Source organism: Anolis sagrei, chromosome 2 (assembly GCF_037176765.1).
Source record: "Anolis sagrei isolate rAnoSag1 chromosome 2, rAnoSag1.mat, whole genome shotgun sequence".
Taxonomy (NCBI): Eukaryota; Metazoa; Chordata; class Lepidosauria; order Squamata; family Dactyloidae; genus Anolis; species Anolis sagrei.
The window spans coordinates 122,349,071-122,374,434 of record NC_090022.1 but is presented as its reverse complement, the minus strand read 5'-3'; the positions used below and the strand labels follow the sequence as shown (position 1 = coordinate 122,374,434).

Here is a 25,364-nt window from a genome sequence, read left to right as displayed (position 1 = left end):
GGGAGGGGGGAGGGAAGAATGATTTTCCTTCCCCCCCTCATTCTCCTGGCATGTCATTTCTGTATAAATAAATCCACTATCAAATTAATTTGCTACAAACCAAAGTTTTCCTGGTTTGTAGGGAATTAATTCGAGACTGTCCAGAATGTTGTCTGGACAGCCCCTCCTTTATTGCGAGAGTTCCCGCAATAAAAGTGCTGCCTGGACGGGCGCTGGGACTTTCTGCCTGTCAGACTTATTTTAATTACGGGTGTTTTTGGAGATAGCCCTATTTTATGTTTTAAACAGCTGCAGAACAGATGTTACTCAGCAGTAAAACTATTTCTAGCCCTACGGTAGAAAAATTAAAGGCATTCAGGATGCTTGCTGAGAAAAATTATAAACTAAGCATTATAAAATATAAGGTACAGGAAGCTTGTACATTGGCTAAATCAGAAATCAGTGTCTTTTCAAGGATAGGGTAGCTGATGGCAGTAATTAATTTTCCCATGACTTTGATTTTAGTGACCAAACTGAAGTTGAATTCTCGGAAATACTATCCTCCAACTAGAAATGTATATTGCTGCAAAATGGGAAACACTCGGCACTTTGTATTGGGTTTCTGAAACACTTGCCCTTTGGAGAGGTACTTTTGTATAACAAGTTATAGAGACTACAGAATACACAGTACAAGAAAGAAGAGAATTGAGTTAGTAGAGGCAGCATCAGCTACCATTGTGAAATTGTTTCTAACCAGCAAGTGAGTTAATAATGAGTTCTTTAACTGAGAAAGGGGGAAAAAGAAATTTAAAAGATCAAAGAAAGAGGGTTTAGGAGAGAATTACTATATGGCTGTAAATGATGTCTCCAGACTAAATTTCAAGAGAAAGGGGGGAAATTTTCTGAAAGCTTTTTAAAAAAGAAACCCTGGTTCAGCTGCTTGGAACGGAAAGTTGCAATGTTCTTCTAGGGTCACCACTTTGCCTCCTGTGCAACTTGTGCATCCTCTCAGTATCACTATGACCTGGCAATCTTTCATCACATGACATTGAAACTCCTTAGCACAACAGCTTGCCTGGGTGTTTATGGTCTGTGAGGCTAGAAAAAGAAAACGGACATCCTACATCAGTTGCTAGGAAAACTAGATAGAGATGCCATAAAGTAAGCTAAACTTTTAATAATATTTGACAGCACACACAAAATTATTTCCATGTCAGGGACTTCTCTTGTCAGAGAGATTCACCCAACACCAGTATTTTCTGTGGAGAATCCATAACATGTGATGGAACAAGATATGCTATTAAACACATAGGGATATTGATGAGGTAGCGAATCTGGATTTGCCACGTTTTCCTGGTGGATGTCCAAGGGGCGTGCCAGAATATGTGTCCACATAAAGTGTGGAGTTGCTTTAAGCTGTTAGAAGACCTCCCAGGTTTCAGTCATTACACTCAAGCACTTATTTACTTTAGTCCACTTTAAATGCTGTGACTGCCTCCTGCAGAATTCTGGAGTTTGTAGTTTAGGGGGGGGGGGGCTTTAAACTGCTCATCCAGAGAAGACCTGGATCTCCCTAAACTACAAGACCCAGAATTTCTGCAGGAGGCAGTCTCAGCATTTAAAGTGGGTTGAAGTAAAGACTCAAGTGTGATGAGATCAGCAAATGAACCAGTGCTTTGTATGCTCTCTCAGATGGAACTTACATGATTTCACCTTATTTCAAAAAACAATTGAAACAATTGAAAAACAATTGTTTAGACAAGCTAAAGAGGTATAGAAGATCTTTTAAAGAAGAATGCAAACAGTACACAATTCATGCTATGCTTCATTACATGCTACATTACATGAACAAAATCTGGCTACCAGTATTAAAAAACTCTAAAATTGCAACAGCACAACAACAGAGAGGAAACAGGCAGGGACATCTAATTACCTCTCAACAAAAGTTTGCTCCAGGCAGTCAGCCCATTGTATGCTAATCAAGGTGGTCAGTTGAAACATTCACACCTAGCTCCAGCAGACAAGAGTCCTTTGTCTCACCCTGGTCATTCCACAGATATATAAACCCTTTTTCCTAGTTTCAACAGACCTCACTACCTCTGAGGATGCTTGCCATAGATGCAGGCGAAACGTCTGGAGAGAATGCCTCTAGACCATGGCCATACAGCCCGAAAAAACCTACAACAACCCAGTGATTCCGGCCATGAAAGCCTTCGACAATACATTGAGCATCTATCTTCCTTCGCTCAGCCTTGCTTATAGTCCAGCTCTTGCATCCATAGGTTACTACAGGGAATACCATTGCTTTAACTATGCAGATCTTTGTTGCCAGTGTGATGTCTCTACTCTTCACTATTTTACCGAGATTGGTTATTGCTCTCCTTCCAAGAAGTAAATGTCTTCTGATTTCCTGGCTGCCGTCTGAAGCAATCTTTGTGTCTAGAAATACAAAGTCTGTCACTGACTCCATGTTTTCTCCTTCCTCTATTCACCAGTTATCAATCAGTCTGGTTTGATGTTTAACTGCAACCTAGCTTTTGCACTTTCTTCTTTCACCTTGGTTATAAGGCTCCTCAGCTCCTCCTCACTTTCAGCCATCAGTGGTATCATCTGCATATCTAAGGTTGTTAATGGTTTTTTTTTCCCCAGAAATTTTAACTTCAGCCTTGGATTTGTCAAGCCCCGCACATCACATGATGTGTTCTGCATATGAGTTGAATAGTTCGGGTGAGAGTATACAGCCCTGCCGTACTCCTTTCCCAATCTTGAACCAGTCTGTTGTTCCATGGTCTGCTCTTACTGTTGCTACTTGGTTGTTATACAGATTCCTCAGGAGACAGATAAGGTGGCTTGGTATCCCCATGCCACCAAGAACCTGCCACAATTTATTATAATTTACACAGTCAAAAGTTTTGGAATAGTCAATAGAACACAAATAGATGTTTTTCTGAAACTCCCTGCCTTTCTCCATTATCCAGCGGATATTGGCAATTTGGTCTCTCATTCCTCTGCCTTTTCTAAACCCAGCTTGTACATCTGGTAACTCTCTCTCCATGTATTGCTGGAGTCTTCCCTGCAGGATCTTGAGCATTACCTTACTCACATGTGAAATAAGTGCCACTGTACGAAAGTTTGAGCATTCTTTAGTGTTTCCCCTTTTTGGTATGGGGATATAAGTGTTTTCCATATTTGCTGGCATATGGCATGCAACACCTTGACAGCATCATCTTTCAAGTTTTTAAACAGTTCAGCTGGAATCTTGTCATTTCCTGCTGCCTTGTTGTTAGCAATGCTTCTTAAGGCCCAGTCAACCTCACTCTTCAGGATGTCTCTAATTCACTCACCACATCATCAAAGCTATCCTTGATATTATTATCCTTTCTATACAGCTCTTCTGTATAGTCTCATCACCTTCTCTCTATCTCTTCAGCTTCTTTTAGGTTACTGCCATCTTTGTTTTTGATCATGCTCATTTTTGCCTGAAATTTACCCCCCCCGGTTTATTTATTTATTTGTTTGTTTGTTTGTTTATTTACCATATTTATATCCCGCCCTTCTAACCCCAAAGGGGACTCAGGTTAGCTCACAACTAAAGCACAATTCAGTGCCTTGGGTACATATAAAAATAAACAACTTGAATTTTAAAATCACATAATTAAATTAAAAATTTAGAAAACCCATCATGGACTCCCCCCTCCTAGCCTCAGCCAAAACAGATCTTCTCCATAGTCTTATATTTGAAAGTGTAGCTCAAGTTGAGACAATACATAAAAGTAAAAGGGATCAGACAACTTGTATTTCTAATAATTCAAGCATTGTACTGAACATGCCACCCTTGCTGTGGTCAAGTAGGCTCTGTTCAATGACCTCGCTGTTCTCTCTTACGCAGAATGCATGGATATTAAACTTTTTGTGCAAAGAAACACGTGGAAGAAGAAGGGAACAAAAAAGAGGACCATGAAAAATGTTCCTATTGTATAAGGCCATTTCTTTGAACTCTAGTATTTTCAGTTGTGCACCTCAACAAGGTCTTTATTTATTATCTCTCAGTATGACAGCTGGAAATTAGATCTTCATAATTGCTCTATTAGAAACATAAGCTGCAGTGGATGTGTATTTAGTACATGTTATAATTTTAGGCAGAAACTTGGCACAGCAGCAAAGTCTGGATATCAAGTGATATGGATCCCAGACTTGCCTCAGATACAACATGCTCTGGGGTAACTTCTTGGAGATGGTTTATGTGGCAGTACTGCTGAGTCTAACTCATCCTTTGGACAAATGTTGCCAACTTATACTGTGTTCCTTGCAAGGTGCTCATCCTCTATTATAACTGAATTGCACAGTTGCAGAATAATTTGATCAGTACTTTTTATGATTGTCTTGGTACCTATAACACCACAAAGAAATTCACCCAGCTATATGAGAACCAGATTTGCTAGACTCTGCTAGAAAAATTACATATCAGCAGGATATCAGTTTCTTTAATATTGAGCCGATGCTAGGATAGGCACTCTTCTTATCAGTCCCCAATTAAGTCTTTGACAGTAATCTAAGACCCGATACGCCTGAGGTGAAAATGTGAGAGCAAGCAACACCACGGCTTATATAAACTTTTTGTATTCACCTCCTTCCCCAGCCTGATTCTCCTATCCTTCACTCTCGTCAAAACAGATGCTACACATTTGCATGCAAATTTGTAGATGAAATGAAAGCTGAAAGTTTTCCTTATTCAATAATTTATTCGCTCTAGAATTGCTTCTGAGGCTCAGAGCTTTTTTGCTGTGACATGTCAAATACAGCCTTCTAATAAAAGGACATGTTAAACATAAGTTATATGATCAATCCCAAGGAACTTGGATCACTGTATATACATTAGAAGTGCTTTTCTAAAATTGGAAATACATTCTCCTGGGATTAAAATTTGACAGCTATTAAAAAAACCCAGAACTACAGTGTGCCTACCATACTGAACAGTAGTATAAAACTGCCTTATAGAAGACACATGTTGACTGAACTGGAAATGTTTTACGACTAATGAGAAAAGTATTTGAATAACTAATCTTATGGAATTATAATACTCTTAAAAATATTAGAACTAAATAAAATATTGAAAACAGAAAACAATCCAGGAAGAGGTATTGGTATATTGTAGTTAATTTACATTTGTTTGAAGTTATTCACATTGGTCTTTGTTATGGAAGTTGTTGAAGAAATGTCTATGCATAATATCACATCTCTTCTGAGTCATTCATTGAACAAATCAAGAGTGAAATTGTTAAACTTGTAACAAAAATATTCAAATAAATACAGTGGAACCTCTACTTAAGAGTGTTCCAACTTAAGAGCCTTTTCAGTTAAGAGCCATCACTCAGCCCTGGTTTTGCTTTGACATACAAGCAGGATTTTGAGTTAAGAGCAAGCTCCAGAGGGAGCACTGAGTGTGAGAGGACAGGGCTTTAGGGCTTCAAGGTAGCAGCCTCCATGCCTCTTGTCCATTTTGGGAGATTGCCGTCCCCTTTGATTAACTTTGGGTTAGTTGATTTTGTGTGGTTTTTATTCCTGGTATGTTTGGCTTCATGAAGAGAGAGAGAGAGCAGGTGAAGGAGGAAGGTTGGAATGAGTACCCTATGAAGAAAATAATGCTTCTACCTCTTCATTTTGCGCTTTGTGCTTCCTTGCTACAACTTGTTGCTTCTACCATTTTAAAGTTGATCTTTTTATTGTTCCATGTGAATGGGTAGGTTTTGCCTTGCTGTTACACTGGCCAACACACATTTTGTTACCTCAAATGTGCTTCCCTGCCACAACTTTGTGCTTATAGCATTTTAAAGTTGATCTTTCTTTTTTTATTATTACAGGTGAATGTGAATTTATATATGATTTGTTATTTATAAAGTACATTTTCTTATTTAAAAGCATGTAACAAAAAATGAGGGGGGGGGGTGTGTTCAGGCCCCTAGATTGGATTAATAGCAGGAGGGAGGAGGGAGCAAGCTTGTTTTCTGCTGCCCTGGAGACTAGAATGCAGAGCAATGGCTTCAAACTATAGGAAAGGATATTCCACCTGAACATTAGGAAGAACTTCCTGACTGTGAGAGCCGTTCAGCAATGGAACTCTCTGCCCTGGGGTGTGGTGGAGGCTCCTTCTTTGGAGGCTTTTAAATAGAGGCTGGATGGCCATCTGTCGGGGGTGCTTTGAATGCGATTTTCCTGTTTCTTGGCAGGGGGCTGGACTAGATTGCCCAAGAATTCTCTTCCAACTCTATGATTCTATGATTCTGATCTATTCCAATGGGAAATTTGCTTTGTGATAAGAGCATTTGAGAGAAGAGCTCAGTCATGGAATGAATTAAACTCTTAAGTCAAGGTATCACTGTATTCAAGAAAGCCAAAGATGCAACACATTTGCATCTTTGGCTTTCTTGTCAGGAGTTTCAATGAGTGTTTCATTCAGTTTTTAAATCCCTAAGTTCCTTTTAAACTCAATTCTACTCAGCACCATCTGCTCAATAGAGATGTGGTTGTATACTCTTGCACACAGCCAGACACAGGGCACAGGTTGCAAAAGAGATCTGTGATGAAATAGCTTCATGTTTTTATTTCCTCTTCAAAATCCAGAGCAGGGCTGCTGGGGAAGAGGTGCCTAATCCAACCTGCACATTTTCCCATTATAAATGCACACAGATTATCCCCAGATTGCTCTTAGTCCCCACAAAAGACACAAAAAAATGAATTAGAATAAAGAGACAAAATTAATGGGCAATCCAAAGCAATGTTTTGATTTTTATGTTATACTAATTCAGATATATTTTCTAGCTCTCTTTAGTATAGAATATTAAGAATTTGCTTCAGGAACTCTTTTGGGTTCATCACTTTTGAAGGTGCTCAACAAACATTGTCTACATATATCAGAAGACAGGTAATAGTTTATATGTTACTCTGGAGATGACCACTCAGGGCCTTTCCACACAGCCAAATAACCCAGAATATCAAGGCAGATAATCCACAATATCTGTGTTGAACTGGATTACCTGAGTCCACATTGCCATATAATCCAGTTCAATGTGGATTTTATACAACTGTGTGGAAAGGGCCTTAATGTGTGTAGAAAAGTGAGAGAATATAATGTAAAGCCCCTATGTTAGATAATGCAGATTGGTAGTAGTTTGCAGTTATTTTTATGTTTAGGATGTAGTAGTATTATTCTAGAAAACGTATTTTTAATCTTTTGTTGTTGATGGTGTTGTTTTATTGTTTTGTATGTTTGCATGTAGGTTTTGTTTTAATTTGTCTTAATAAAATATTTAATCTAGGTTGTTGTGCGTTTTCCGGGCTGTATGGTCATGTTCTAGAAGCATTCTCTCCTGACATTTCACCTGCATGTATGGCAGGCATCCTCAGAGGTTGTGAGGTCTGTTGGAAACCAGAAAACTGGGTTTTATATATCTGTTCAATGTCCAGGGAGGGAGAAAGAACTCTTGTTTGTTTGAGGAAGATGTGAATGTTGCAATTGACCAGTTTGATTAGCATTGAATAGCCTCGCAGTTTCAAAGCCTGGCTGCTTCCTGCCTGGGGAAATCCTTTGTTGGGAAGTGATTAGCTGGCCTTGATTGTTTCTTGTCTGAAATTCCTCTGGTTTTGAGTGTTGTTCTTTATATACTGTTATGATTTTAGAGTTTTTTTTAATACTGGTAGCTAGATTTTTTCATTTTCATTCTTATTTTCTTTCTGTTGAAATTGTCCACCTGCTTGTGGATTTCAATGGTTTCTCTGTGTAGCCTGAGATGCTAGCTGTTCGAGTGGTCCAGCATTTCTGTGTCCTCAAATAATATGCTGTGTCCAAGTTGGTTCATCAAGTGCTCTGCTATGGCTGACTTCTCTGGTTGAAGTAGTCTGCAGCGCCTTTCATGTTCCTTGATTCGTGTCTGGGCAATGCTGTGTTTGGTGGTCCCTATGTAGACTTGTCCACAGCTGCATGGTATACAGTAGATTCCTTCAGAGGTGCGAGGAACCCTCTTGTCCTTTGCTGAACGTAGCATTTGTTGGATTTTCTTAGTGAGTCTGTAGATAGTTTGTAGGTTTAAAAAAGAGATGGCCAAGTAGATAGAAGGGTGGATAAGGCAAAATTGGACCCTTGTAGTTTTTTTCCAACTGTCTGATTTTTAAAATATAAATGTCAAGTAAATAAAGCCTGGAACTGATTTAAACTGTTGAGATAACAATTTTGTGAAATGCCTTTTTTTCAGGCCTAGTTGAGTATGAATCCTAAAACAAAATCAGATTCTGGAGTACTAAAATCCAGAGCATAATGTAATAGAATGATGTTATATAACAAATTATTATGACAAGGAAGAATTATAAGTGCTGAACATTTTCTAATTTTTATAAGAAGAGAACACAATTGAGGAAATTAATGCTCCAACGGGATCAATAGATTTGGAACACCAGGAACACATTAAAATATGAGAAAGATACAAGATGGTCATCTGGGAAGATGAGTGAGCCTGACATTAGGGCAGTCTTAGCTTTCCACAGTGTTAGTAATGTATGCTTATGGCTAAGGCAAAGGAAGAGCGGTTGCATCTCACATTACAGAGGTGGGTGCAGGGATGATCATTGCAAGAGGCACAGGAGAATGTTTCTTCAGTTTTATCACCCTTGCATGATGGCCCTTTTGTATGCTGTGTATTCTTTCAATTAGATACACTCTGGGGTAAATCCTTACTGCTCTTACATGCCTGCCCCCACCTCCCAAAAAACTTGTTTTGTGAGATAAATTTATTCCTTTATGTCCTGAGACCTTACATCCAAAATGTACTTCAGTTGGAGGGGCAGTGAATATTCCTAGTTCTGAATGAATTATAGCTTGTATACTCATGAGCATCTTCCATGGATAAAACAGATTGCTTACCTGCCACTATGATTTTTCAAGTGGTCATCTGTGAAATCAATTGTGACTTGATTAATCCTGTGGGCAATATCTATTGTGAGATGTAATTAGAAATGAATAACAGCAAAGCTTGCCCTGTTCTTAGGCATTCCGTGATCTTTAAAACCTACCAATTAAAACCATTACAGGTTGAGCATCCTTTTTCTTTAATTCCAAAATCTAAAACTATCCACAAAGTTGGCTATGGCTAAAATAGTGGTACCTGTGCTTTCCTATTGTTCAGTATACACATGCCCAAAAATTGTTACAGTATTCTATAAAATTATGTCAGGCTACATGAATAAAGTATATATGAAACATATATGAATTTTGTTTAGACTTGGTTCTATGTTTTATTATGTACATATGCAAATACAGGTATTCCAAAATAAAAAATGAAAAATGAATTCTTGGTTCCAAGAATTTTGGATAAATTAGATACATATATTCAATATGCACTCAGTCATGCCTTGTTTCTTCCACAGTGCAACTAGCTGCTCCTCTTCTCATCTATTCATTTGGAGTCAATTTTGAATGGGCTTTGTTTTGTTCTCATACATGATGCAATCCCCTGCCCACTTGCTGTTTCGCAGAAAAACCTGGTGGACAGAGTAAGGAGAGATTAACTCCTCTAGCCTCATCCAAGCAGGTGGTATAGGCCAGGATGGCAGGCTCATCTAGAATCAAATCCTAATTACACTGTCTTGTTTTTTCATTTACTGACCTGGTAGTCAACAGCAGCATTTTCAACCCAGAGGGACTAAGGATATCCAAGCTATTTTGTGTGTGAGGCAGTTTGGGGGCAAAAAACACTCTCTTACTCTGTTTTCCACTGCCATGTCTACCTGAAATGATCTTCCAGAACAACTAAATGAAGAGGACAGCAGACCTAGAGATTTGATGGGTGATCAATCCCAATTTTACACATCATACACTTCAATAACATGATAATGATGAACTTGTTATTAAAGTCGATTAAATGGCAAATACAAAATGTTAACTAAAAGGCAATTTGTAAAGGTTAATGACATTTTTAGTTTAGTTGTATGAGCTTTATGTGTGCCACACATTGGTTTAGAATATCAGCTTATATTAACAACGTAATGCCTCATACAGTAATACATTCACATGGTGCTCAAGGATTTCTTTCATTTCCTGCAAGCTTTTGTCCAATTCTTTGTAATTCATATAAAACTGAAGGCACTTTGCAGGTTGAGATATGGAGAGCGAATTCCTGAAACAGTTTAGGATTCCTAATTTCTGGCACATTTGGTTCATCCAACCTGCCACTCTCTCAGATTAACAGTATTCCTAAATAGCCAGAAAGATTGGTTAAATTTCTGAATCTGCAAATTCACATTTTCTCAGAAAATTAAACTACTGGAAGTCTCAATTCATTACTTACACATATAGAGCCAAACAACAAAGAGCACATGTTTTATAGAAAGAAATGATAAAGTAAAATATATCTAATTTTGGTATACAGGCAGTTCCCAAGTTATGAACAAGATAGGTTTGTTTTTAAGCTGAATTTGTATGAAAGTCAGAAAGGTACATTTTTAAATGTCACCCCAGCTATCTATTCTGTCCCTGTCCCTGTCCCTATCCCTATCCCTATGCCTATCCCTATTCCTATCCCTATCTCTACCAATATCATCTTTGGTTAACATCCCTGTGTTGTTATTTTGCTGTCTGTGTCCTTGTCTGTGTCTTCATTTTAACTGGATTTTGAAATATTTGGCTTGTTGTGGAAACAAGGATTAATGTTAAAACTTCAGTTGAGATGTCTTTTCTTCATGACAGCTCTTCCAGGAGTAAATTTTCCTTCCTAAAGGTAGATAATATCCCTCACTTCCTGTTGTCTTACCCGTTCTTAACTATGAGTCATTTGTAAGATGGATGTTTGTAACTGGGGGATTGCCTGCACAAGATTGGATATATACAATTGTTCCAAAACCATTCCACAGCATATTTCATAGAATAGTTAGACCTTGGAATGAACTGGTATGCAATAAACAAGATGTTCCCAGAAAAATTGTACTGCCTATCTGTACAAGAGTATTAGATATGTGAACTCAACCGAGAAAGAGGTTTTATCTTTACCGCTTTGAGTTTTAAATCTTTAACTTGGAAAGATGGCTGAAAATGTGTCTGAAGTCAGCATAATTGTCTGTAGAGCTCTCCATGATACAACTCATTTTCACGAACCATTAAGAAGTGACAAATTTTCATTATCTGAGCTTTAGCACTTGAGCATTTAATTGTTTATTCCAATGATTGCAAAAAAACATTTGGAAACATTTAAACTACTTAAAAGATTAGGCTTTCCTATTATTAGCTGTTTGCAGGTTTATATGGAGCATTTGATTTTAGAAATTACAGCCAAAATAACTCTTAACCATCCATTTGATTAATTCAGATATTTGAATTTCCCATATCTGAATTACTCATCTTATTATAGTGAATTTTCTGATGTCATCTCAGTTTTCTGTGATTCTTGGACTTCTGGAAGGTTTGTTCAGTCCAGTTGAATGTATTTGTGGGCAAACAATGGCATGCTGCTGTAGGAAATATGAAAAGAAAACCATGTTTCTCGTAATTTCACACATTCACGGGGTTTACTAGAAAAAGGTGCCGAAGACAAATGTTTTTATTTTGAAATAATATTTTAGGAAAAGAGTGACCCCAATAACTTGTCATAGGAATCAGAAATGTGTTCTTGTTTCTTTCCTTCTCTCCCTCTCCCTTCCACAACCTTTCCTCAGCATCTCGCTGCCCTTGATCTTGCACGTTTGGTTGGGCTGGAAGCTTGGCCTACTGATTTCCAACCCTTTTGCAAAGACAGCTCCAGAGCCATACCATGTAGACTTAAAATGTTTTCAATTGCGATGCTTCTCTCAGATATGCCCAGTGGCTCTTAGTACTCCTTGAAGAATCCCTGCAATGGCATGGATCTGATGCCACTTACTGGGCAGAATGATGGAACTGTGCCAAGGTATCAAGGGATGCCAGACCTTGCAGTCAATCTCACAGATAATCTTATAGGGATTTCATCTGAACACACCAGCTAGATAAATGTGCAGTCTCTCTTTATACATATATATATACACAGAAATATGCACACATTCCTTGTTTTAGGAGTTACCCTCAGTTTAAATTTACATATCTCCTTCAGCGCTTCCTAATGCCCACACCACAATCTATAAGATTTGTGGATTGTTGCATCTTCATTAAATGTGAATGTTATAAGGCACCCTAGTAAGGAATTAATTTGATGCTCCTCTACAAATGAAACTATTTAAAATAAAATAAAATAATCACTACACCATCAAGACCAATCTGGTGTGTAATCTATCCTTTCCTAATTTGAGGCATTTCAGTATCAACTAACACACAAGCTACAATTTTAGGAGTTTGTAAATATAATAAAAATACAATTTATTAAATTTCAGGGCTTACATAATTCATATCTTGGTAACACTATGCAGCTTCCCAAATGTAATGCAGTTAAAGTCCTGAATACATTTTAATCTGACTCTGAAAATACTACATTTAAATCTGAATCCAATAGGCATTTCATACTCACTTCCACACCAGAATAAAGAACCTTTAACAATGCCTAGTTTTACAAAAGGGTTGTATTACATATTCCCCACCCTCATCTTTGTGATAGGGAATCTTATATGCTTAGGTATATACCCACAAGATTCTTATGGATTATATCATTAGCCAGGTCTATGAAAATCCAATTTAATTATTTTTGTGGTTTTTCACTTAACTTGTATCTATGTACAAAAATTGAATCCTTAGAAGTGTATATAGTACTATATAGTGTTGTTTATGCTGTCTAGTGATGTTGAAAACATTAGAAATGTATCCAACATTTTGTACCTGTGTATTTGATTTAGATCAACAACTGTGTAGAAACATGAGAAATAGTTTCCTTTTGGATTTTCCAGAACAACATATTCTTATGTCAGAAGCTGTTTTCATGTTGAAACATCAACATGAAACTGTGATGTGTGGCTGCCTATATATAAACTGACATCTAAAGTGTATATTTCTTATATTTAAGGACCGAAAGAAGCACTGAATCATTCAAGCAACTTCTCTTTCTGTAGATCACGAAAGTATAGATTTAGATGTGTGTTCCTAAGATTGTCCTGAAATTCATGACTAAAATACAGTCGGCCCTTGCTACCCACTGGACTTTGGTTCTAGGACTCTTTGTGGATACAATTATCTATTGATGCTTAAGTCACATTATATAAAATAATGTCACTTATACCAAATGGCAAAAATATAGGTTGCTTTTTGGATAAAAAACATTTTCAATCTGTGAATGGTGGAATCAGTGGATGCAGAATTTGTGGTTATGGAGGGCCAAGTGCAAACCAGAGTTCCATAGTGTACGTATTCAAGGGCAGTGTTGTGGATCTGCATGCACAAGAGTGCTTATGCAACTTTGAACTAAATGCAAGTATCCTGCATTGGTCAAAGATGTCCAACTGCTTCTGTAAAGGAATTTATTTTTGCATAAATCACCAACAGGATTCCAGACACTGTGTGTAAAACCATGCATCTTCTCATTGGAAGTTTGTAGAGATCAAAATAGTCACATAAATCAGTTTTAAATGGCATCTCTCACCTTTGCCAAGATTTTAGAATAGCTATGCCAAAATTTCTTAGAAAAACAATAGGATGTTTCATTTTGATTGTGGCTGAATGTTAGTTTTTCTCAAATATTTTACCACAGGCACTTTACAGTGAATAGGAAACATTGTTAATCCCATTTTCTTCCCTTGTTCATCATCTTCAAACAAAATGGTGCTATAAAAAGTAGTAGTGTTCAAGAGGTTGTTCAGCAATGACAACACCAGCAATAGATCTCAAAGAAGTCCTTGTCTCATACTCTGGCTTTCTTGAATAGTCCAGATTCTCTCCTTTAAGGCCCTTATGAAATTATTTATAGGGCATTTACTCACATAGTCTGAAGGACATCAAATATTTCTAATTATATCCAGTCATGTCAAATGACAATCATGTCTTTAGTCAACTTTGCCAAACAATGCTTTACAGGAAAGGTTAGCCAAAAATGCCTGGAGTGAAGAATGGACTGCCAGGGGAAAGACAGGGATTGGCACTTGTGCTCATCCAACAGTATAAAAGGAGGTTTAGGACCAACCTGACTCGTTCTTCCAAAGACAGTGAATAGGTAAGTGCTGGGTGGATTGTGGTGGACCTGAATGGGGGTAGCACCCCGAAATTCCACACATGCCAGCTCATTCCAACCGCTGCTGCTATTAATGCTGGAGGATTGACTTTGTCAACAGATTTCAAATGTGCCCCTTTGATTTAGTTAGCAATTGGTGTCTGGAAGTCATTTAAAAAAGCATTCAGCAACAAGAGATTTACCCTTTTTGTTTTGCAGTCTTGTCCAGTGGTGACACTCTTCACTAGCCATTTTGTACATCAGGAGGTAAGACTGTGGTTTTGCTCACTCTTGGGGAAAGGGTGATTCAAAGAGAACCTCCTTTTGGATCTGTGTTGAATAGATAGTTCTTATTCTTTGTTTTCTGCATGAAACTTTGCATGACGTTTGTATTCAGTCTCTATTGCATGGTTTCCACATTGTGTGATGCATTGTTAGCAAGTCCTTCTTCTCTCTAAGTAAGCACAGGCCAAGGCCTCTAAGTTTGAATTGCTGTCACTTACATTATCGATAACAAATCTTAAACTTTTTTCACTCGTGACCCATTTCCACACAAGAATGTTTACATGGCCCTGGGTATATAGGTATATAAAATAGGTATAAAAAGCAAGCATTTACAAGACTTGGTAAACAGACTGATTTTCCTTTTGTGGAGTCTAGCTAAAGCATTTCCTGCATGCTGTTGCTAACAGATTTGCGTAAATGTCTAGCTGATGCTACCTTTTACTGCTGTCAACATTTTTGTGATCCCAACATTGAGCTAAGGGATCCATTTGGGGTTGGAACCCACAGATTAAGAAGCAGTGACCTATACTGTAGACTCATATTGAATAATATTCATAGTGGACAAAGATCTGGAAGCCAGAGTCTTGCCAATCTTAGTTAGTAGCTCTGATGGAATCTATTTGGGAATCCATTTGGGATCAGTAAACTTTGGTTTTATCCTTTTTTTTATTTAAAAATGATGGCTAACATTTCAGTTCATTCTTCCTTTATTTTAGATAGTGCTTTAACATAGCTAGAGCTTTACAAACTAAACTAGTTTTGCAACCATGTCTGCGAGTTTGCAGGAGAGCTGCTTTAGTTTGCATGTATTCAGCATCAATAACCTAATAGAGAAAAATGGTCCAATATAGCTTTACACACAGCTCCTTGCATCGAAAACACAGATTAACATTTTGGGAGTAGAGTATCGTGCTGTGTTTCTATGATGACTGATGGATAAATATAGAGCTGGAGACAGGAAACCCAAAGGAGACTAGAATTTTTTTGTAGATTTCATGTGCTACTAACTCACTTGGTTTGTCAACATTTACATTCATTTTCTGATAGTTAGGAATATATAATTTAATCTTTTAGAAAATGAATTCAAAAATGTTTTCACCAAACAGTAAATTCAGAAGTTCGTCAACATTTACATTCATTTTCTGATAGTTAGGAATATATAATTTAATCTTTTAGAAAATGAATTCAAAAATGTTTTCACCAAACAGTAAATTCAGAAGTACTAAGGGGGAAGGAACCACCAATCATGAAGACTCTCGTGATTGTGGTTGACACTTCGTTATCATTAGCTGGGCTGATCCTCACTGATTCCCTTTTAATCCAGTTTTGCATAGCACAGTCCAACTGTTTTTAACTCGCACTTGGCAGAGGGCAAAGCTCCTTTGCCAATGGAAGGCAAGGCAAAAACATTAAGAGGAAATAAATTTCCAGGCTTATTAGTCTCTGTTAAATCCAACTTTTGTCTTACTATAAAGTGAGCAAAATAAGAAATAATGACACTATTTAGAGTGTCTTAGGCCCCAGCACACCATACTGTTTTTGCATTATAGTCTGCTTTAATTGCCATGGCAACATCATACGGAATCCTGAGATTTGTAGTTTAGGGAAGGGCAATTTGAACTCTTGGCTAAAGAACAACCTATATTAATCTGTTAAAAGGTGAAATAAATGTTGCATTACATCCCAAAAGGAAGTCTTCCATTCAAGATTTGACCTGTTTATTCCCTGCAAGGAATAGCATTCAGTTATGTGTTTCCTTTCTGAATTATGCTCAACATGATGCAGCTGTGTGTTCAGTATGAATTAAATGGTGTATGTGTTTAAAATAATCCAAAGTAGAGGTATGTAGCTTTTCTGCAAACCTCAGGGTTCTCCCAAGCAAGATGAAACATTCTTGTTTTTCAGTGGTCCTATTTTTCTCAGGTGTGTAGGTCCCAGTTTTGTTGGTACGCACCATCTCAGTCTGCTATCAGAACTAACAATAATATTTGATGAAGCTAAGTTGTATACAATACTCCCCATGTTGAATTGTGCTGTCTGCCACAATGATATCAGTAGAGTGCTTAATTTAGAAATATGTAAATTTCTCTGTATGAATAAGGAGGAAACTTCATGCATGTCCTTACTTCATGAAACCATGAACACTGGTTGAAGACTGTTAGAAAGAAAATAATTCATATAATGTAATAAAGATTATCAGATACACTTTTGTTAGCAGTATAAAGTTATGATGATCACATGGGCTGTTTTCCTCTATTCTAGGGTTCTCTGTTAAACCGCAGCCATGTCTTCAGATGCTGAGATGGCTGCCTTTGGGATAGCGGCCCCTTATCTCCGCAAGTCAGAAAAGGAGAGAATTGAGGCTCAGAATAAGCCCTTTGATGCCAAGACATCAGTCTTTGTGGTGGACCCTAAGATCTCCTTTATAAAAGGCACTGTCCAGAGCAGGGAGGCAGGGAAGGTCACAGTCAAGAAAGAAGGTGGAGATGTGAGTATAGAAATACCAACCTGTGTGGGAGGAAAGGTATAACATTTTTTTTCTCTTTTGTGCTCTTGGCTGAATGGTTTCTTGTTTCCTTGCAGACTGTGACCGTTAAGGATGACCAAATCTTTCCTATGAATCCTCCCAAATATGACAAAATTGAGGACATGGCCATGATGACCCACCTGCATGAACCTGCTGTCCTGTATAACCTCAAAGAGCGTTATGCAGCCTGGATGATCTATGTGAGTACAGCTCTATATGTACTATTGTCTTTATAATATACAATATTTATTTCTCAAAGAAGTCCATTTACTAGTTACTTTTTCTTTCCAGACCTACTCCGGTCTCTTCTGTGTCACTGTCAACCCCTACAAGTGGCTGCCAGTGTATAACCCCGAGGTGGTAACTGCCTACAGGGGCAAGAAACGTCAGGAGGCTCCTCCCCACATCTTCTCCATCTCTGACAACGCGTATCAGTTCATGTTAACTGGTGAGTCAGTCACCCTGTAGACAGAGGCCCCTTCTACAATGCAATATAAAATCCAGGTTATCTGCTGTGAACTGGATTGTATGACAGTGTAGACTCATATGATGTAGTTCAAAGCAGATAATATGGATTATCTGATTTGATAATCTGGATTATATGGCAGTGTGGAAGGGGCCCTAGTTAGTATCCTTTCCATAAAGTATTATACAGATGTTTCCCAGAAAAAGTATATATTGTGGTCACTGAAGTTCAAAGAAAAGAACCATGAATTGTCATGTCTTACAAAAGATAAAAATCCAAATTCAATTGCTAATTGAAAGTAGAGCAGACTTGTTGAATCATCTATAGTATGGTAATGCCTTTATATACATCCCCTTGATTAAATAAGCCCATTTAAGTGGGGATTAGCAATTGAATTATATCTTCAACCCTACTTGTGGTATGGCCATATTTCAAGACCTTCTCCTTGTTTTGTTAATGCATTTGTTTATCTGTATTCATGTTACTTTACAATCCTCTCAGCATAATGGTATTTTGTTTAAAAAGGAAGACTTTTAAAAAGTGTAGGAATTGTAATGAAGAACAATGATATTCAAATTTATTTCTTGTATGCTATAAGAAACATTGCTAAAAATCTTGGGTGCTTATAGTCCAAGTGTTAGATATGTAAGTGTGCATTTTTCATTAGAGTGGCCAAATGAAAAAAAAAAGATGACCAGCTTCCTGTACTTTTAATGTCTGTATAGAAGAGGGAATTTCAACAGATATATATTGTCATTTAGGATATCACTACTGAGATATCCTTTTATGTACAGCTATTAGAGGTGCGAAAGGTCTGTCGTCCTCTTTTCCAGGTTACTTTATTTTTGAAATATATGCGTTTATTTCTGCAAGTGCCCAAGTAAAATTATATAATGCAAAAATTAAAGGAAATTATTTGAAATAATTTTAGAATATGTATTTCTCCTGTTGGTGGATCTTAACATATTTGTTTCAATTTGTGTTATAATTGCACACTCCAACCCAACACACAATAATATTCCATGCTGTTTTACTTTCTCTAGATCGTGAGAATCAGTCAATCCTGATCACGTATGTATGCTCCTTAGAAATTCCCTTTTAGTCAGAACAACCTTTGTTGTGCAGTATACTGGCTGATAATGTGTGTTTTTCATCTTTTTGTGTCAACAGTGGAGAATCTGGTGCTGGAAAGACTGTGAACACGAAACGTGTCATTCAGTACTTTGCAACAATTGCAACCACAGGTGACAAGAAAAAGGAAGAACCACAGCAAACCGGCAAGCTAAAGGCAAGCTGAAGATTGGAAGCAGTATTTGTTTGTTTACCACATTTACCATTTGTTCATACTGTAAACACATAACTTCATTAAAATAATTTTGCAGGGGACCCTTGAAGATCAAATCATCAGTGCCAACCCCTTGTTGGAGGCCTTTGGAAATGCCAAGACTGTGAGGAATGACAACTCCTCCCGTTTTGTAAGTTTAGGATTTCAGAAATATGTTGAAGAGGGTATCAGTGTGACTTTTTCAGTCATTGTTACTTTTGTATCATTTTTTCTAAACTTAAAATAGTAACATGGATTTGTTTTTACTTAGATCAACTGCTTCATCCTCCTGCTTTTTTTGCCTACTAGATGGACACTAGTGATTTCCCTTCCTGAGAAAGTGCACCCTGCCCCATGTCTCATAGTTACCATATTGGGAATACAGATCAAATGTATGGGTCTGGCATCTTCCATCTTGCTATGGGAAAAGCTATGATTTGTTTGGACCCCTTCATGCTTCCATTGTCCTTAGTAATGGGAGCTGTAATGCCCACAGACAAATTCTTCACATAAAGGTCACTGCCCACAAGGGGCTGCTAAGAAGCTCCTATCTCCAGCAGCTGCCAATATCTTTAGCCTTGTGACAAACTGTATAACCATAACAATACATACATGCAGGAACAATTTATTCATTTGACAAAGATCACATATCAAAAACTCCAGCATTCATCTCTAGCAACTGTTAAGATCTGCTGGATTTGGGATGATCTCTATTCACCCTAGAACACTTTCTTCAATTCAAATCCACATTTCAATATTGTGCTCAGATAATTGCGTTAGTTAATCTCCAGAAAACGAATGACCCATATCTATAGTGGGGATTCTTTTCCAGCCAAATCAGTAAGGTGGAGCAATACTTTCATAAAGGCATATTTTGCTCAAGACCAACTTTGCCTAATAGATTATGGTCAGGGTTTTCTCACCAAGATGAATGCCCTATAGATGCAGCTGGACTTTTATCATAGCTAACTCAATATGTCAAATCATTATTTGGCATGACCCCGAAGGTAGCTAGGTGACTGATATTAATAGATCAAAAGCAGTTTCCAGTTATTTTGAACTTTAGCTCTCAGAATTTCTGACAGTTAAACGAAAAAGGCTGGTACTTCTGGGTGCTGAAGTCCCAAATGCCTGGACAACTAGAGGTTGGGAACCACTGATCTTGACTATTGATAGCCCAGATGGATAAGTATTCCCACAGTGCTTCCAGTGAGCACAGCTGCTCAGTTCTAGCTAGGAGTGAGAGAAGTTGGAAGATTGACATAATGCATAAATGTCTGTTTCAATCACTGGTGTAGGGACACAAATGCTTGAAGTTTTTCTATAAGGATGGGGTCACTTTCTTTTTACTAAAAGGCCACATTCCCCTTTTAAAAATGGGCAGAGTAAAGCAAAGTTCTCCACTGAGCAATAAATGGATAATGCTAAAATTAAAGGCAAATTAGAAACTACCAGTTCTTGAAACATCACAGACACAACCCCTCTACACTGCTTTATATCTCAGAATCTGATCCCAAATTATCTTCTTATCCCAGATTAACTGACAGTGGAGACTCATATAATCCAGTTTGAAGCAGATAGTCTGGGATCATTTAAACACCTCTTAGATTTTTTTTCATGCTGAAATAATGGAATACACCATTATAGTCAATCATAAATATACTACATTTTGTAACTGACACTATGAAGTTAATGAAATAATTGAAATTCTGTTTCAGATGTTTTGTGCTAATTCAACATGTTTCCCCAACAGGGTAAATTCATCAGAATCCATTTTGGTGCCACAGGCAAACTGGCTTCTGCTGACATTGAGACATGTAAGAAAATTGGCTAGAAGATTTCTCTTTCTTTTTTCTTCTTCCTGATTTGTCTGCTTACATTCTTGGCTAATTATACTCCATTGCTATACCAGATTTGCTGGAGAAATCCAGAGTTACTTTTCAGCTAAAAGCTGAAAGGAGCTACCACATCTTTTACCAGATCATGTCTAACAAGAAACCAGAACTGATTGGTAGGAAGAAACATTGTTTTTATGTGATTTATGTCTCCATTGTGTTGTAGATGGAAATACATCCATATTTGTGTTTTCTCTTTATTCAGAAATGCTTTTGATCACCACCAACCCTTATGACTACCACTTTGTCAGTCAAGGGGAGATCACTGTTGCCAGCATTAATGATCAGGAAGAGCTGATGGCAACTGATGTAAGTAATTTGTACAAGGGTAATTCAGAAATTATCTGCACTGGTTATATTAAAAACTTCTTATCAGAGGTTTCTGTGCGAGGTAGCTGGCTACGTAGTTTGTTTGTGACTGCGGTGAAAGAAAACACGGTTGCTGCCCTTGTGATTTGCACAAATTAGAGCATCATTCATTATTTGTTCAACCATCAACCATGCTAATTACAGTGAGATGCTCATTACACTGAGATGCTCACTGAAGAGCTAAAGCCTAAAATTTGGACAAAATACAGAGGACTGTTATCCAAGGTGTTGTGTTATGACATGACACTGCACATCCTCACACCACTGCTCATACTGTCATCACTCTCAGAAAGTTCACTTTGAAGTATTACAGCATCCTACCCATAGTCCTGACCTTGCCCCATCAGACTATCACATGTTTGGTCTCCTGAAAGAAATCCTATGAGGCCAAAGATATATATCTGATGAAGAGGTGACAACACTGGCACATTTGTGGCTTGCAGTTTAGCTGAAAACACTTTTTAATGAGGGAATACAAAAGCTTGTTTACAGCTGAACAAGTTGCATTAAAAAGCAGGGTTATGTTTTGTCAAAAAATGATGCATCTATTTTTTCTTTAAGTTGATTAAAATAAATTCTACAGCCAGAGTGTGGATAATTGTTGACACAACCTCATAGAATTGACTCCTCATGAGTACTGGTTTGATTACAGCCAACACTAGTTTTGTGCTTCATTCTTTCAGCAGAAATGGGGAGTGAAACATTCATAGATGACCTCTTTGCAAAAATGATGATGAAGGAGGGTATAATTTTTTTTAGGGATGTTGTCTAGGAACAGTTGTGGCAGTAGTTATTGGTCCCTTCCCAAACTTGCTTTTAAACATAGTTTTGCAGCACTCTTTATTAGTTACCTGTCACACATCCCAAAGCAATGTAGTATCATACAAGGAGCAGTGTATCTCACCGCACCTTTGCGAAATGATGGGACCCACTTGTGTCTGTGTGGTTCTTCACTCAATACTGCCTCTAGAATTATACTAACAACCTCATCATACAAGGCTAGATTCAGTGGCATATGCCGATCTATTATCATCATAATCATTATCATCATCTTTATTTATATTCCGCCTTTAAGAAGAGCAATACAAAAGTTAAAAAATAATAATAACAGTGTGGTAAAACAGAACTAAAATACAGCAAATATGTTAACTACATTAAAATAGCCTTTAAGATTCATATCTTGCCGAATCCCACTCACCCACCCCAGAGCCTCCTCTTATCCTTCACGAAAAGCTTATTGGCAGAGGAAGGTTTTGACCTTCCTCTGCTAACAGTTTAGCCCCTTGTTGCCATCCTTCAATGGCATACACTAAGTCATGGCATACACTAAGTCATACACTCCACGCGTGCACCACGCTGCTGGTGGAGACCGGCAAAGTGGGGTGTGTGGCAGTGGCTTTTCGACACCCGGTGGTGAACTGGAGTGCCATCGAGAGCCACTGCTGAAGGTATGATGAGGCTGTTAATTATTAAGTCGGTTACTTCCCAGAAAAGGGACTAGTACTTTTCCCCAATGTTGCCACTAGAACAATGCTGCATCACAATGTAGCTTTTTTTCCAAAGGAAAACATTTGCATTTGTTGGGAGGGAATTGCACAGTATTAATTGATGAAATACTTTCCCAAATTTCCTGGCTCCAAATAAGCCAGTGAATTTAAGGCAGCATTTTTGCTCAGTATTTACTACAGATTCAATTGACAGGAAGCCATTGACATCTTGGGCTTCACTGCTGAAGAGAAGACAGCCATTTACAAGCTGACAGGGGCTGTGATGCATTACGGGAACATGAAGTTCAAGCAGAAGCAGCGTGAGGAGCAGGCTGAACCAGATGGCACTGAAGGTATTTGAAAAACTTTTTGCAAGCTTCCTAAAAAATTCCAGAATAAATGTCTTGTTCTGTGGAAATGTGTATTACAAAATTTTGAAAGAAATGAGAACATTAAGTTGCAGAGTCACGTGGCATTCTTTCCTTATAAACAGCTTCTGTTATAAAAACAACCAAACCAAAACTTTATTTAATTGACCATCATGCAACATAGGCCCCTTCTAATCTGCCATACTAAATCCACATTATCTGCTTTGAACTATATTATATGGCAGTGTAGACTAAGATAAGCCAGTTCAAATAAAATAATGTGGATTAGTCTATTATCCTGCTTCTGAGATATCGTCTTCTTTTCACCATGGGAAGGCACTTGTTTTTTTTTTTTTTGAGGTACTGGTGTTATTTATTTCTATGATTTCACCCTGTACTGAGAGTACCTTTCTCTCTTATATGTGCTCAGTTGCTGACAAGGCAGCTTACCTTATGAACCTGAATTCAGCAGATTTGCTGAAAGCTCTATGCTACCCCAGGGTCAAGGTCGGCAATGAATATGTCACCAAAGGCCAAACTGTCCAGCAGGTAAATGATCTATGAAATAAAACCTGATGTGTCAATTAATCACAATAAATGTAAACCGGTCACCAGTTTCCTGATCTCCTTTATATTATAGCTTTTGTACTTTTTTATTCCAGGTTTACAACAATGTTGGCGCTTTGGCTAAAGCTGTTTATGAAAAGATGTTCTTGTGGATGGTCGTTCGTATTAACCAGCAGCTGGACACCAAGCAACCCAGGCAATACTTTATTGGTGTGCTGGACATTGCTGGCTTTGAAATTTTTGATGTAAGGAAACAAGGAAGACAAACATGTAAAATTATATGAAAACAGTATCTTATTTTGCTTATATTAAGTCAGAGAACCATATCATATATTTCTTTGGAAAGCTATAATTGATTTGGTATTAAGTTAGCATAGATGAACATGGGGTTAATATAGTTTTGATTTACCATGTCATGAGATGGCTGGTGGCCAATGGTAATAGCGCTGCAGTTTGTAGAGGGACATGGGGAATTTGGCATGCCCCCGCATTGCCCGGATCCAAGTGAGGGTGATCAGATGAGGGGAAGCATGAGCAAGCATGGTGTGAGTGGCTTCCCCCCATAGATTGTATGGCAACATGGGAGCTCTCCCGTGTTGTCCTGCCAGCGGCATCCGCTGGTTCTGCCCTTCTTCACCGATGGAGCCACCATGTGATGGGATCTGGCCAGCTCCATGGGTTACTTGGGCTAAAATCAGCACATGCTGCTGATTTTAGCTTTTTGTGATGAGGTAGTTAGATAATTATCTCTTGAAAACATAGACCATTTGCAGGTCTTTCCCTAAAGTTGATATTAATCTTGAAGAAAAGCATCATTCATACTGCTGCCTTAAATAAATATTCATTATGGGGCATGTTAAGGGAAAACAGAATACCTTTATGGCTGGCTCTTAGTGCCACCAATCAGAAGTCATTGCATCCTTAATGGATTTTCTATCCCCAATAGATTTTTATGGCAAGAGAAAAATGAGAAAGTTGCAGATAGAAAACAGTATGGAATCTTTCTAAAAGTCAATGAACAGTACTTAATAACAGCAAAATAAAAGCCTACGATGAGAATGCCCATTCTGGACTGGAAGACTCTAACAACCTCATCACAAAGGGTGGATTTCAGTAGCATATGCCGGCACTGCTCTACATCACCCACGAAGCCTGTCAGTTCCCATCAAATGATGCCGGTGTGGCTCTGTGGGTGATGTAAGGCAGAGCTGATTCATGCTTCTGTGTTGCCATTAGAAGCAATGGGGGAAAGCCGCGTGGTCCATGCTTCCCACCATGGGATCATCCATATCTGGAGCAAGGCGATGTGGGGCATGAGGTGCTAGGCTCCCCACGACCCCAATGACATGAGGCAATTCAGATGACTATGTGACAAGTTAGTTATTCATGCAGGAACTAAAACATCTATAGATTAGATTGACCCATAAACATACCAAGACCACATCTATTTTGTACCAGATTTCCCAAAAGTTCAGTTATTATGTGAAACAGATTTCAGACTTCCAATGAAAAGCATCTTTAAGGGTACTGAGATAATAACATTGGGTGGGCAATCACTAAAATGCATCTTCTTTTCCTGTAGTACAACAGCTTAGAGCAGCTGTGTATCAACTTCACCAATGAGAAACTGCAACAGTTTTTCAACCACCACATGTTTGTGCTAGAGCAAGAGGAGTACAAGAAAGAAGGGATTGAATGGGAATTTATTGACTTTGGAATGGACTTGGCTGCCTGCATTGAACTTATTGAGAAGGTATTTGATATGCTCTGAAATGTTTTGAGCTGCTCCAAGTTAAATAGAAGATTGTTAAAGAGTCACCACTTAATATGCACAGGCTTCCTATAAATGCAGTTCTGTTTGTAGGAAGGCTGCCAATAGAGAGCTTAGCATAAAACTAATGAAAGGAATATTGCCTGTCAACCCCCAAAATAACAAAACCACACAACAGTTAT

General features: G+C 38.0%; 1 protein-coding gene across 1 annotated transcript in view; it reads left to right on the top strand.

The window, feature by feature from the left end:
- The window catches only part of LOC132768545 (myosin-3), a 111,720-nt gene that overhangs the window by 68,579 nt on the left and 17,777 nt on the right, over nucleotides 1–25,364 (top strand). The window contains exons 41-53 of the mRNA XM_067464813.1: nucleotides 16,687–16,896; nucleotides 16,992–17,135; nucleotides 17,227–17,383; nucleotides 18,445–18,472; nucleotides 18,572–18,689; nucleotides 18,784–18,876; nucleotides 20,479–20,542; nucleotides 20,638–20,736; nucleotides 20,826–20,929; nucleotides 22,691–22,829; nucleotides 23,275–23,393; nucleotides 23,507–23,656; nucleotides 24,994–25,164. Of these exons, the coding sequence (XP_067320914.1) occupies nucleotides 16,687–16,896; nucleotides 16,992–17,135; nucleotides 17,227–17,383; nucleotides 18,445–18,472; nucleotides 18,572–18,689; nucleotides 18,784–18,876; nucleotides 20,479–20,542; nucleotides 20,638–20,736; nucleotides 20,826–20,929; nucleotides 22,691–22,829; nucleotides 23,275–23,393; nucleotides 23,507–23,656; nucleotides 24,994–25,164 (1,596 nt within the window). The remainder of the gene's footprint in view (nucleotides 1–16,686; nucleotides 16,897–16,991; nucleotides 17,136–17,226; nucleotides 17,384–18,444; nucleotides 18,473–18,571; nucleotides 18,690–18,783; nucleotides 18,877–20,478; nucleotides 20,543–20,637; nucleotides 20,737–20,825; nucleotides 20,930–22,690; nucleotides 22,830–23,274; nucleotides 23,394–23,506; nucleotides 23,657–24,993; nucleotides 25,165–25,364) is intronic.